The sequence below is a fragment of the Rutidosis leptorrhynchoides genome, chromosome 3 (genome assembly GCF_046630445.1).
Source record: "Rutidosis leptorrhynchoides isolate AG116_Rl617_1_P2 chromosome 3, CSIRO_AGI_Rlap_v1, whole genome shotgun sequence".
In the NCBI taxonomy this organism is placed as follows: Eukaryota; Viridiplantae; Streptophyta; class Magnoliopsida; order Asterales; family Asteraceae; genus Rutidosis; species Rutidosis leptorrhynchoides.
The window spans coordinates 79148264-79161178 of NC_092335.1; the positions used below are offsets into that span (position 1 = coordinate 79148264).

At 30.7% G+C, this 12915-nt stretch overlaps 1 protein-coding gene across 1 annotated transcript; it reads left to right on the forward strand.

The window, feature by feature from the left end:
- Positions 1–3439: 3439 nt before the first annotated feature.
- On the forward strand, positions 3440–12573 carry LOC139896394 (SNARE-interacting protein KEULE-like). Its single transcript, XM_071879028.1, has 20 exons — positions 3440–3661; positions 4346–4392; positions 4521–4602; positions 4836–4914; positions 5028–5078; positions 5167–5263; positions 5354–5386; positions 5473–5601; positions 6832–7032; positions 7143–7226; positions 7328–7426; positions 7539–7612; positions 10404–10500; positions 10681–10806; positions 10911–11006; positions 11175–11294; positions 11403–11680; positions 11879–11942; positions 12052–12141; positions 12338–12573. Exons 1-20 carry the CDS (start codon positions 3589–3591, stop codon positions 12380–12382), a joined length of 1965 nt encoding a protein of 654 aa, XP_071735129.1. The 5' UTR covers positions 3440–3588; the 3' UTR covers positions 12383–12573.
- The last annotated feature ends 342 nt before the right edge of the window (positions 12574–12915 follow it).

The window sequence follows — 12915 nt, forward strand, 5'->3', positions numbered from 1 at the left end:
AGAAAAAGCACTTAAGGGATTTTACGGCAAAGCCTAAAAATCTAGAAATAAAAATAACTACGGCAAAATACTAAGTTACGAACTAATTACGAACGAAAAATATAAATATTATGAATAAACTAATTAAAAAGATACAAAAATAAAAAGATATAAAAAGTGATAAATTTACAATTTTATAAAAATATTATTTTTATATTATTATTTTATAAAAGTATTAAGTTTATATATTTAATAAAACTAATTTTAACTTAAAATACAAATTAATTAAAAACTAAAACTAAATAATTAAATAAATAACCCTAATTAGGGTTTTAATCAATAATAATAATAATTAATACTCCGTAATTATTGCTGTACCAGGTTCAGTAGGGCGTGTCAGGTTACCTCATGCGATCGCATGAGGTTTCCTTGTTAATTCCATGCGGTCGCATGGTTCGTGGATCCAGTCCAGATATTGGGCCGCTACAGTATTGTGGCCCGATTCTTTTACTTATTTTTTTTTTCTGTTTTATATTTATATAGAATATTTATATAAAATAAATAAAAACTTAATTTTTTAAAAACTAAAACAAAAATAAAAAAACTTTATAATTTTATATATATATTTAACAAACTCTTAAAAATATATAAATTTTGTTTTTCTTTTTATATTTTTGTTATTTTTTAAAAATTAAAACGTATTTTTACAAAAGTAAATTAATTTTTTTTATATATATATATAGCGTTTCACTTCCGGCGTTTAAGCAGTCCCGGCAGCGGCGCCAAAAATACTTGATGTTTGCGAGGTGTAGTACAAAATAGTTATATTTTTACTACAAAATACTATTAAATACGATACAATTTTACACAAATTATTTATTTATTTATAGAGTGGATATACCTAAACCTTGCTACAACACTTATAGGCAGTGTACCTAATCGTACAGTAGTGTAGTTTTTAGTAAGTCTGGTTCGTTCCACAGGGAGCTAGCCATGTTTAACGCTATATTTTTAAAACTATATTTGTATAAATATAAATATAAATATAAGTAGTATTATTATTATAAAAGGGGGTTTTTACCGTTTAATGACCGGTTTGTCGATTTTAAAACTTAAGTCGCAGTTAAAACCTAATGTAAAATATTAAAAATAAAACTTAATTTAAAGCGTAAAGTAAATGACAATAATTAAAGTGCGATAATTAAAAGTGCGATAAATAAAATGACGATAAAATAAAATTTGCGATAATTAAAAAGTACGATAATTAAAAGTGCAATTAAATAAAATGACAGTAAATAAAAGTGCGCTGAAATATGAAATAAAGGAATTATGCTTATTTAAACTTCCATAATCATGATGTTTGACGTGTTGATTTTAGTTTATTACCATGGGTTAATTGTCCTTTGTTCTGGATTATTCAATATGTCCATCTGGTTTTTGTCCATAACAGTCCATCAGTCATAAATATAAAGTGCGAGTGTCCTCGTCAAATTATCCTTATATCCGAAGTCAAATATTTCAACTAATTGGGGACTTAAACTATAATTACACCAATTTTCCTTGTATGTAATTTACCCATGTTTTAATAAGTCCATTAACTATTAATCCATTCCCGTGTCCGGTTAAATGAACGATTATTAGTACTTATAAATATCCCGCCCATCGCGTCCGATCGAGTGTATATGGTTATTTATAGGTACGTCCAATTGTAAATCTTTATATTAAATTAACGAACTATCATTCAATTAAACAAATATAAAGCCCATTAATAGCCCATAGTCTAATTTCCACAAGTGTCGTTCTTTTGTCCAAACCCCAATTATAGTACAAAGCCCAATTACCCCGTCTTTAATATTTAGCCCAACATCACGATTACTTCAATTTAAATTAGCATAATAATAACTTAGTTACGAGACATTAATTTAAAAAGGTTGAACATAACTTACAATGATTAATAATAGCGTAGCGTTACACGGACAGAATTTCAACTTACACCCTAACAACATTCGATAACATACCCTTATTATTATTAAATTAAAATTATATATATATATATATATATATATATATATATATATATATATATATATATATATTACGTTGAGAGATAGAGAAGAGAAAAGATGTGTTGAGTTCGAGCACCAAACTGCTTTTTATAGGAATGTGGCCAGAAAAATTTGGCCATGCGATCGCATGGGATTTAGGCCTCCAGGCCATGCGATCGCATGGAGCAGGAATCCAGCTCACATATGTTTGTTTGCTAGTTTGCCGATGGTTTTATATATAATATAATATATATATAATTTTAAGAATTAATTATATATTATATTATATTCATGTCCATAGTTGACTTGTAATTTTTAGTCTGTTGCGTCGAGCGTTGAAAGTTGACTCTGGTCCCGGTTCCGGATTTTCGAACATCCTTGCGTACAATTTAATATCTTGTACTTTGCGTTTCGCGTCTTGTACTCTTGTAATTTCGAGACGTTTCTCATCAATAATTTGAACCACTTTGATTGTACTTTGTACTTTTTAGTTTTTTGATCGTTTGCGTCTTCAATTCGTCGAATCTGTCTTTTGTCTTCACCTTTTATTATTTAAACGAATATCACTTGTAAATTGAACAATTGCAACTAAAAGCTTGTCTTTCTTGAGGGATAATGCTATGAAATATATGTTCGTTTTTAGCATTATCAATCCTCATACCCGGCCCGGCCCGTCCCTAGTAGGGATGACATTGGGTCGGGTTTGGGTCGGATTTAGGTAATCCCAAACCCGAACCCATTAAGAAACCCCGCCCGAAACCCTGCCCGAAACCCGTCGGGTCTCCATTTACTTACATACGATCGGGTTTCAGGTTTCCTCACGGGTAGACGGGTATACCCGATTAGTCATTCTGTATCTATTTTCCAATAAGTTACCAAATCAAAATATCCAAAAATAACTTAACTACTTCATGTTTAAAGTATTATAAAATATCACATACAAAAAGTTGATTGAAAAGTTTATAAAATATTCAAATACACAAAATATATAAAATATCACATATCGAAAACTTGTTGTATATGATTATATTGAATAAAATTATACTGGTTTTCAAAACAAATAAGAGAAATCTTTCATACATTAACAATATAATACTAATGCTAAAATTTTACATAAAAATTATTATTAAAATTCATTGGACCGGATATACGGGTATGTGGGTCGGGTATACGGGCCGAGTAAACGGGTTTGTATTCAAAACCATACTGGAACCCGGAATTTTTTCTGTAACCATACCCGTACCCGGCCCATGACCCGACGGACTCGGGTCAGACCCGACCTAATTAAAACGGGTTTCGGGTTCCCATCGGGTACGGGTCAATTTGACATCCCTATTTAACCGCCTCCAATTTAATATAATCATCGGGTTTCAAGCTTTCAAGCATCGGGTTTTTTTTTTTTTTTTTTTTTTTTTTCTTTTTCTTTTTTGCTATAGTGGCCTAAAAGTGGAATTAGGGCTACGACATCTTGCCGTCCGTCGAATATATCTCTCATCATTGAACAACATTGAAGAATAGTTTTTGTTCGATCAGCTGCGCCCTGAGCTTAGAGAATCAGTTATATATGTCGATCTCTGATTATACGTCGTCTAAAGGAGGCAATGGATTTTCAAGTTTCAGGCAAATTACTCGTAATCGTGAGTTTTTCTTTTCTATTTATACGATTTTGCAACTCTTTATGAATTTTTGCTAGTCATTTGACGATATAACAAGGTCTTTTGTTGGTTTACTAGCAATATAGATACAGATTACAGATTTTGGATTGTTATACCGGTTAGAGACAATATTTATTTGCACAACACTTAATATGTGAAATTGGAGTTGATTCAGACGAGAATTGAAAATTTGATGATTTGATCAGTTGCGTTTTGAGATGTTAGTGTCGCCAATTGACCTGAAAATTGCATTTATGATTGAAAAGGCTTGTTACAATATTTTGTTATCTTAGTTTTAGCTTTAACACTGGATTAAACAACTCGTATTGTTCTGCAATATTACGACAGAGTTTTTTTTTGTAAAGATTGTAGCGTGACTGATTACATAAACTGTACAGTTATCATTGGTTTTGTTACTCCGTTCTTCTGTCATGATGCATCTAAGTAATGTTTTCTCCCTTTTGTTTTGCTAACGAGCTGTGAATTCACCAACGATTGAATTCATTATTAAGAATTCTATAAATTTATATATCTTAAACTCATTGTTTGGGAATTTAAATACAATAGCTAGTTTTATATTGAGTTAATGCTTGTTGGTAAATCAGTTTTCAAGACTATATCATTTGATTTAACTTTTATTTATTTTATTTTATTTCCCACCTGCAGGCTTGTTGAATGAAATGCTCAGAACGGGTGCAAAATCAGAATGGAAGGTATGCAACCTTGTAGTCATGGTGTCGTTAGTATTATATTTTTGTTACATAATGATTACCTTAAATATGCTTACATATATTTATTTATTTTTCTTCAATTTTTGTATGTCTGATGCTTGTTTGATTAGGTCCTGATCATGGACAATGTGACAGTTAGAATTATGTCATCCTTATGGAAGATGTCAGACCTCAGTTTTGAAGGAGTATCACGTAAGATGTTAAATGCCTGACTGAGAAAGTTTGAATTTTTAATTTGCCTGTGGCCTTTATTATAAATGCATAAGTTAATACATATAGTGGTTGCCACTACATCATCAATCTACTTAAAGCTTGTTCATTAACATCCTTACCTCTATTATAAATAACAGTCAAGTACACCAAAACATATCTTAGAACACTTTTATTTTATTTTTTTTTATTTTTTATTTTTTTGTTTTTTTCAGATGTGGAAGTCATAAACATGAGAAGACAACCACTTCCTACTATGGATGCAGTCTACTACATCCAACCTACAAAAGAGAAGTACACAAATTTCTCATCCGCTTTCATTTCCTTTTCTTTTATCTTTATTTTCTTAATTCTTAAAATTGATAATTTTTTCTATTCGCTCATCGCATGCTTTTGTTTAAATGCAGTGTCGTTATGCTCGTGGCTGACATGGCTGGAAGAACACCTCTTTATGGACAGTATGTGATATAGCGTGTCAAAATGGGCGAGCTGTTTTATTTATATTTTGTTATGCTTCCTTGATAATATTTTTTTTTCTTTTTCCAGTGCCTATGTCTACTTCAGTTCACCACTTCCATGTGAATTGGTTGATTACATAAAAAAAGAGCAAACATTAAGATCTCGTTTACTTGCAATGAATGAGGTTGAATCACATTTTAATTTGCTCTTTAATATTCTTGTAAACCAAATTGATTTTATAGTTATATTGACTTGAAAGGGAATTTGCATGCAGATGAATTTGGAGTACTTGGCCATTGATAGGCAGGTAGGTACTACTGATGCTACTAATTAGATATACATTTTTCAGATGTTGCTTTGTGGTTTTAAGTAACTAAACTTTATATAATACAGTGTTTTATAACTGAGAACACAATGGCTTTGGAACAACTTTATGGGAATGAGGAGGAGATCTCCCAGAAAGGAGACGAATGTTTGAATTTGATGGCCAACCGTATTGCCACGGTCTTTGCTTCTTTATCGGTATGTGATGCGTTTTTTTTTATTTTCCTTTCAAAATAATTGTACCAACATTGCTTTTAACATATATATATATATATATATATATATATATATATATATATATATATATATATATATATATATATATATATATATATATATAGATGGGGAAGATCCAGCGCTAAGGGGTATGTTTGGGGATAAGTGATTTTGTGATTTTTATATCTTTAGTTCTACAACTCTGATTTAAAAAAAAATAAAAAATAAAAAATTCTGGTATCAATTTTCATTGTGTAGATTCAGATTTTTTTTTTTTTTTTTTTTTTAACATATGATGTATGTTGACAACTCTTCATGCGCCAGATGTATGTATTTTAACAAAAAATGAGAAAAAATGACATTTGATTTAATGAAAAACAGTGTTTAGGGTTTAGTAATTAGGGTATAGGGTTTAGAATGAGTCTCTAATACGAACGGGTTAGGGTTTAGGGACTAAACCCAAAACACTAAACCCTAACCCCTAAACTCTAAATCGGGCTAAATTTAAAATCAGTTATCCCCAAATTAATGCTTATCCCGTGATATCTCCCATATATATATATATATATATATATATATATATATATATATATATATATACATGTATATATATATATATACATGTATATATAGGGGTAGGATCAATGGAGAAGTAACCAATCCGGGGGAAGCGGGGGGAAGCAAATTTTTTTTTTCGTTTTTTTGGAATTTGTTTTTCCAGGCATCAAGATCACATGAAAATATGAACACTTAAAAAAGACACTTCGTGATGAACGTTATTATTTAGGCGGGAAAACGATCGACAAAAATAACATTCAAGATAATATTGATCGTGAAGAACGTTAATGTTTTTTTTTCCATGTTTTGTGAAGTAAAATTTAGCCCGATTTAGAGTTTAGGGTTTGGTGTTTTGGGTTTAGTCCCTAAACCCTAAACCCTAAACCGTTCGTGTTAAAAACTCAATCTAAATCCTAAATCTAAACCCTAAATCTAAACCCTAAACCCTAAATTTCTAAACCCTATAAACCCTAATATCTAAACCCTAATATCTAAAACCTCAACATACGCTCGAAAAACACGGTAATTGTTATATATTACTTCTTCGAGCGTTTTCCCGCCAAAATAAAAACATTTATCACAAAGTGTCTTTATTAAATGTTTATATATATATATATATATATAGCCGAAGCTTATATTATAAGCTTTCCTCAGGAGTTCCCGTTTGTACGTTACCGAGCTGCCAAAACCCTTGATGATCCTACCACAATGACTAGTAGTATTATTGATTTGATCCCTAAGAAGCTTGCTGCAGCTGTCTGGAATTGTCTTATGAAATATAAAGCTCTAAAAAAATTCAACTTCCCTCAGACAGAAACATGCGAGTTGCTCATTCTGGATAGATCAATAGACCAGGTTTTATGTTGCTGCATATGGTTTTAAATTTTAATATTCTTATTGCAGTCTATTTGTTATGAATTCGTCTAATTGTAAGCATCTTCTGGTTTTTATCTTTTTCTTTTTAGATCGCTCCTATCATTCATGAATGGACGTATGACGCCATGTGCCATGATTTACTTAATGTGGATGGGAATAAATACGTTCACGAGGTTGGTCTATGATTCTGACTATATATTTGTTCATTGAGTTTTGTCTTTTGTTTTATACACACACACGTACACACATCAAGTAAAATAATTAAACTACTTAGGTTGCAAGCAATACTGGTGGCCATACTGAAAGGAAAGAGGTCCGACTAGAAGACCATGATCCTGTATGGTTAGAGCTACGCGATTCACATATAGCAGATGTACGTCTATATTATTTGGTTTATGTATAATATTAATATTATTTATGACCAGATACTTTTAAACAATATTAATATTATTTATTTATTTATCTGTTGTGTTGTGTATGTTTAGGCTAGTGAGCGGCTACATGATAAGATGACGAGCTTTGTGTCAAACAATAAAGCAGCACGAATGCATGGTTCAAGGTTAAAACTCAATATTTTTATCTTCAAAAACCTTCACCATAATATGTACTTATGCTATTGTTATATATTCAACATTTACGAAAATGTATATTTATAACTTTCGTCCAACGGACCGGCTAATAAAACTAGTATATATATATATATATAGTGGTAGGATCAAGAGGGAAGTAACCAAGCGGGGGGAAGCGGGGGGAAGCAAAAACTTTTTTTTTTTCGTTTTTTGAAAAAACTTTGTTCACGAACATTATAGATGAGATGCAAATATGAACATTTAATAGAGACACTTTGTGATAAATGTTTTTATTTTGGCGGGAAAACGCTCGAAGAAGTAATATATAACAATTATCGTGTTTTTCGAGCGTATTTTGAGGTTTTAGCTATTGGGGTTTAGATATTAGGGTTTATAGGGTTTATATATTAGGGTTTAGAAATTTAGGGTTTAGGGTTTAGATTTAGGGTTTAGATTTAGTTTTTAACACGAACGGTTTAGGGTTTAGGGTTTGGTGTTTTCACCAAACCCTAAACCCTAAACCCTAAGCCCTAAACTCTAAATCGGGCTAAATTTTACTTCACAAAACATGAAGAAAAAAAACGTTCATATTCTTCACGAACAATATTATCTTGAATGTTATTTTTGTCGATCGTTTTTCCGCCTAAATAATAACATTCATCACGAAGTGTCTCTTCTAAATGTTCATATTTTCGTGTGATCTTGATGCCGGAAAAAAAAAATTTCAAAAAAAACGAATTTTTTTTTTTGCTTCCCCCCGCTTCCCCCCAATTGGTTACTTCCCCATATATATATATATATATATATATATATATATATATATATATGGCAGGATCAATGGGGAAGTAACCAATCGGGGGAAGCAAAATATTTTATTTTTTTTCGTTTTTTTGGATTTTTTTTTCCAGGCATCAAGATCACACGAAAATATGAACGTTTAAAAAAGACACTTCGTGATGAATGTTATTATTTAGGCGGGAAAACGATCGACAAAAATAACATTCAAGATAATATTGATCGTGAAGAATGTTAACTTTTTTTTTTCTTCATGTTTTGTGAAGTAAAATTTAGCCCGATTTAGAGTTTAGGGTTTGGGGTTTTGGGTAAACCCAAAACACCAAACCCTAAACTCTAAACCGTTCGTGTTAAAAACTCAATCTAAATCCTAAATCTAAACCCTAAACCCTAAATTTTTAAACCCTAATATCTAAACCAACTCTAATATCCAAACCCTAATATCTAAAACCTCAACATACGCTCGAAAAACACGATAATTGTTATGTATTACTTCTTCAAGTGTTTTCCCGCCAAACTAAAAACATTTATCACAAAGTGTCTTTATTAAATGTTCATATTTTCATCCAATCTATAATGTTCGTGAACAAAGTTTTTTTCAAAAAACGAAATTTTTTTTTTTTTAATTCCCCCGCCTTCCCCCGATTTGTTACTTCCCCCTTGATCCTACCACTATATGTGTGTATATGCAAAATTTTAATTTTTTTATTTTTTGAAAAAATATCTTTTTAGGGTCTCTTAATATATGCAGATTGAAGAAAACGCAAAAATTACGAAAGAAAAAACGAAATCGTTTGAAAATCGATGATGAATAATAATAATCGTGATGAATAATTAATTCATCATTCATCTGAATATTGATGAATGATTGATTTATCATTCATCACTATTTAGATGAATGATATAATCGTTCATCACGATTATTATCATTCATCATTTATTTTTTAACGATTTTGAATGTTTTTGGCTTATAAAAATATAGATTAGGAGAGTATTTTGTTGCAGATTTATGAATCTAAAAAAAATATCATATATAGATACATATATACGTACATATAGATATATATATATATATATATATATATATATATATATATATATGGTCATAATCAAGCGGGAAACACTTTTTTGGCGAAGGGGGAAGCAAATTTTTTTTTTTTCTTTTTCATTTTTTGAAAAAACTTTGTTCACGAACATTATAAATTAGATGAAAATATGAACATTTAAAAAAGACACTTTGTGATGAATGTCATTATTTTGGCGTGAAAACGCTCGAAGAAAAAAAATAAAAACATTCAATGCATTGAATGTTTTGCTGCTGAGTTTATTTGCATCGTTTTGTTTTCATCTTGTGTGAAGTGTTTTTTTCGAATTTAGCCCGATTTAGAGTTTAGGGTTTAGGGTTTTGGGTTTTCGGGTTTACTCCGTAAACCCTCAACCCAAAACCCTAAACTCTAAACCGTTCGTGTATTTTAAATCTAAACCCTAATTTCTAAACCCTAAACCCTACTTTCTAAACCCAAAACCCTAATTTCTAAACCCTAATAGCTAAACCCTAAATTATAACCCCCTAATTTCTAACCCCTAAAAAAAACTCAGCAGCAAAACATTCAATGCATTTAATGTTTTTATTTTTTTCTTCGAGCATTTTCCCGCCAAAATAATGACATTCATCACAAAGTGTCTTTTTTAAATGTTCATATTTTCATCTAATCTATAATGTTCGCGAACAAAGTTTTTTCAAAAAATGAAAAAAAAATTACTTCCCCCCACTTCCCCCCAAAAAAGTGCTTCCCACTTGATTAAATCTATATCTCTCTCTCTCTCTCTCTCTCTCTATTATATATATATATATATATATATATTTTTTTATTTTTGCCTATCCCCACTTAGCCACTAAAGTTGCTTAGCCATGGATTAAACCACTATATATATATATATATATATATATATATATATATATATATATACTGTTTTTATGTGTAGAGGTGGCAGTGAGTTGTCTATTCCATACATGAAAAACGTGGTGGAATCTTTGCCACAGTATTTTGAACAGATCGACAAACTATCTGTGCATGTTGATGTAAGTTCTCAGAAAAAAATTTACTTTTTCGGTGATGTTCTATGTTATGGTTTAAGAAACTTTTTTTTTTTTTTAATTTTTTTAAAGAGACATTTACTTTAATTATCTACACGATGTTTCTTATTTTTCACATTTCCCTTAAACTACTAATGCAATTGTTTACGGATATGGTTGATTCAGATTGCTTCCAAGATTAACAAAATTATTAGGGACTCGGGACTTAAAGAGGTGGGACAACTAGAACAGGACCTTGTGTGTGGAGACGCGGGAACTAAGGAGGTTATCAACTTCCTCAAAACGAAACCAGTAAGTAATGGTATTATCTAGTGTGATCAATAGCACAAACACCTTCAATGTTCTAATAAACATGTGTTTGTAACGTATAAAACATGTATGTATTCTTCTTGTAGGATGCTCCTCGTGAAAATAAATTGCGATTATTAATGATTTATGCTGCAACCCATCCAGAGAAATTTGAGAGTGATACGCTTGTTAAGTTGATGGAGGTAACGCTCATAAGTGTCTAGTCAATTACTAATGTGTATTATATATATATATATATATATATATATATATATATATATATATATATATATATATATATATATATATATATATATTATTATTAATTTTTTTATTTTTTTTATTTTTTTGATGAAAATCATACTCCGTAGTTGGCAAGACTTCCCTCCTCCGATACAAATGCTGTATACAACATGAGATTTCTCGAGGGATCATCAGATACCAAAAAGAAGTCAACTGGAGCCTTGTCTTTAAAAATTTTTGCTCACAAGGTCTATCTATATATTCTAGCTTATATATCATCTTATTATATGAAGTCTTGTTCCTCTTGGTAACTTGTAGTATTGCTGAATACCGTCCCGTCTTTCATGTGAATGCAGAAGAAGCACGACTTGAGGAAGGATCGTGCTGCAGGTGAAAAATCAACATGGCAGTTATCACGGTTTTATCCTATGATTGAGGAACTAATTGAGAAGCTTATTAAAAATGAGCTACCAAAGAATGAGTACCCTTGCATGAATGATCCAAGTCCCACTTTTCATGGGAGGTCACAGTCCGAGTCACCAAAAAAGGTTAAACCTCCACCTGCTTATTCAATGAGATCCAGACCATCGGCAATATGTCCCACACCTCGGGATTTCGAACCTGGATATTCTACGTATGCCTCATTTTAGCTCTTGTATTTTATTTTTTTTTTAAATTTCTATTTTATTTTGTAAATAGTAATAAATAAAATTTTTATAAATAATGGAAACTATGTTGTAGTAGTCTATAATTTCATCTAGAGTTTTTTTTTTTTTTTTTTTTTTTTTTTTTTCCTTTTCCGCGTTGATCTCATTCTGAAACTTGCATCCAGTGATTCTAAGAAGATGGGTCGACGTATTTTTGTGTTCATTGTTGGTGGAGCAACAAGATCAGAGGTCGGTTTTCTAATTTTTTTTTACCAATTGTGTGTGTGTGTGTGTGTGTTTAAAAAGTATTTATTACAAACATGTAGAAACTTATGTTACATAATCCCTTTCCTCTCAGCTGCGGGTTTGCCACAAGTTAACGACTAAGTTTAAGAGAGAAGTTGTTCTAGGTTCATCCAGTCTTGATGATCCCACACACTTCATTACGGTCAGTGACTTCTCTCTCTCTCTCTTTTTTTTTTTTTTTTTTTTTTTTTTTTATAAGTAATATGTTTTACTTCATGCCTTAAGAAAGTAAAATATGATGATATTTGTCTCGCCATTACGTGATATTACTGGATATCTTTCGTCATTTTGCTTAGACAAATGTATAAACTCTTTATGACGCCATATTAAACCTGCAGAAGCTGAAGTTGCTGAGTGCAAATGAACTACTCTCGGTTGGTTGATCTTGAAATTTAGGGGTTCATTTGTGTTTGGGAAAGCAGTGTTTACATGGTTTTGGGTTTGTAATTAATATATCTCGGCCTCTACTTACGTTATGTTGGCAACTGATGTAATATGATGTGTTACAGAATTACACAAGTATGTGATGGTTCTTCGTTAGCTTATTCTATCTTCTATTTTAAAACCTTGCAGAGTTGTAGTACATTAATATGCATGCCGTATCTGGAATTTAGTATTTTGAAATTCCGAATACTGGTACAGAGTTCTAATCCCCTGAATCCAATAATTTGCTTGAAATCCAATGGACCAATCAGAGTGTGACATGTGGCGCGACAATCACATGTGATTAAAAAAAAGTTCAAATTTCTTTTTTTTAGATAATTTTTCAAAAAAAAAAAATATTTAAATTTTTTTTTTTAAAATTTAGCATTTCAAATTCAATCACATGTGATTGTAAAACCCAATCACATGTGATTGTAAAACACAATCACATGTGATTCTGCATGTCAAATTCAATTACATGTGATTGGAAAAA

Excerpts from the sequence above, each read along its gene's own strand:
- LOC139896394 (XM_071879028.1), top strand. The coding sequence starts at position 3,589 with ATGTCGATCTCTGATTATACGTCGTCTAAAGGAGGCAATGGATTTTCA. Across the intron at positions 5,264-5,353 it reads GTTTACTTGCAATGAATGAG|ATGAATTTGGAGTACTTGGC; the intron begins GTTGAATCACAT and ends ATTTGCATGCAG. Across the intron at positions 10,501-10,680 it reads AACTATCTGTGCATGTTGAT|ATTGCTTCCAAGATTAACAA; the intron begins GTAAGTTCTCAG and ends TGGTTGATTCAG.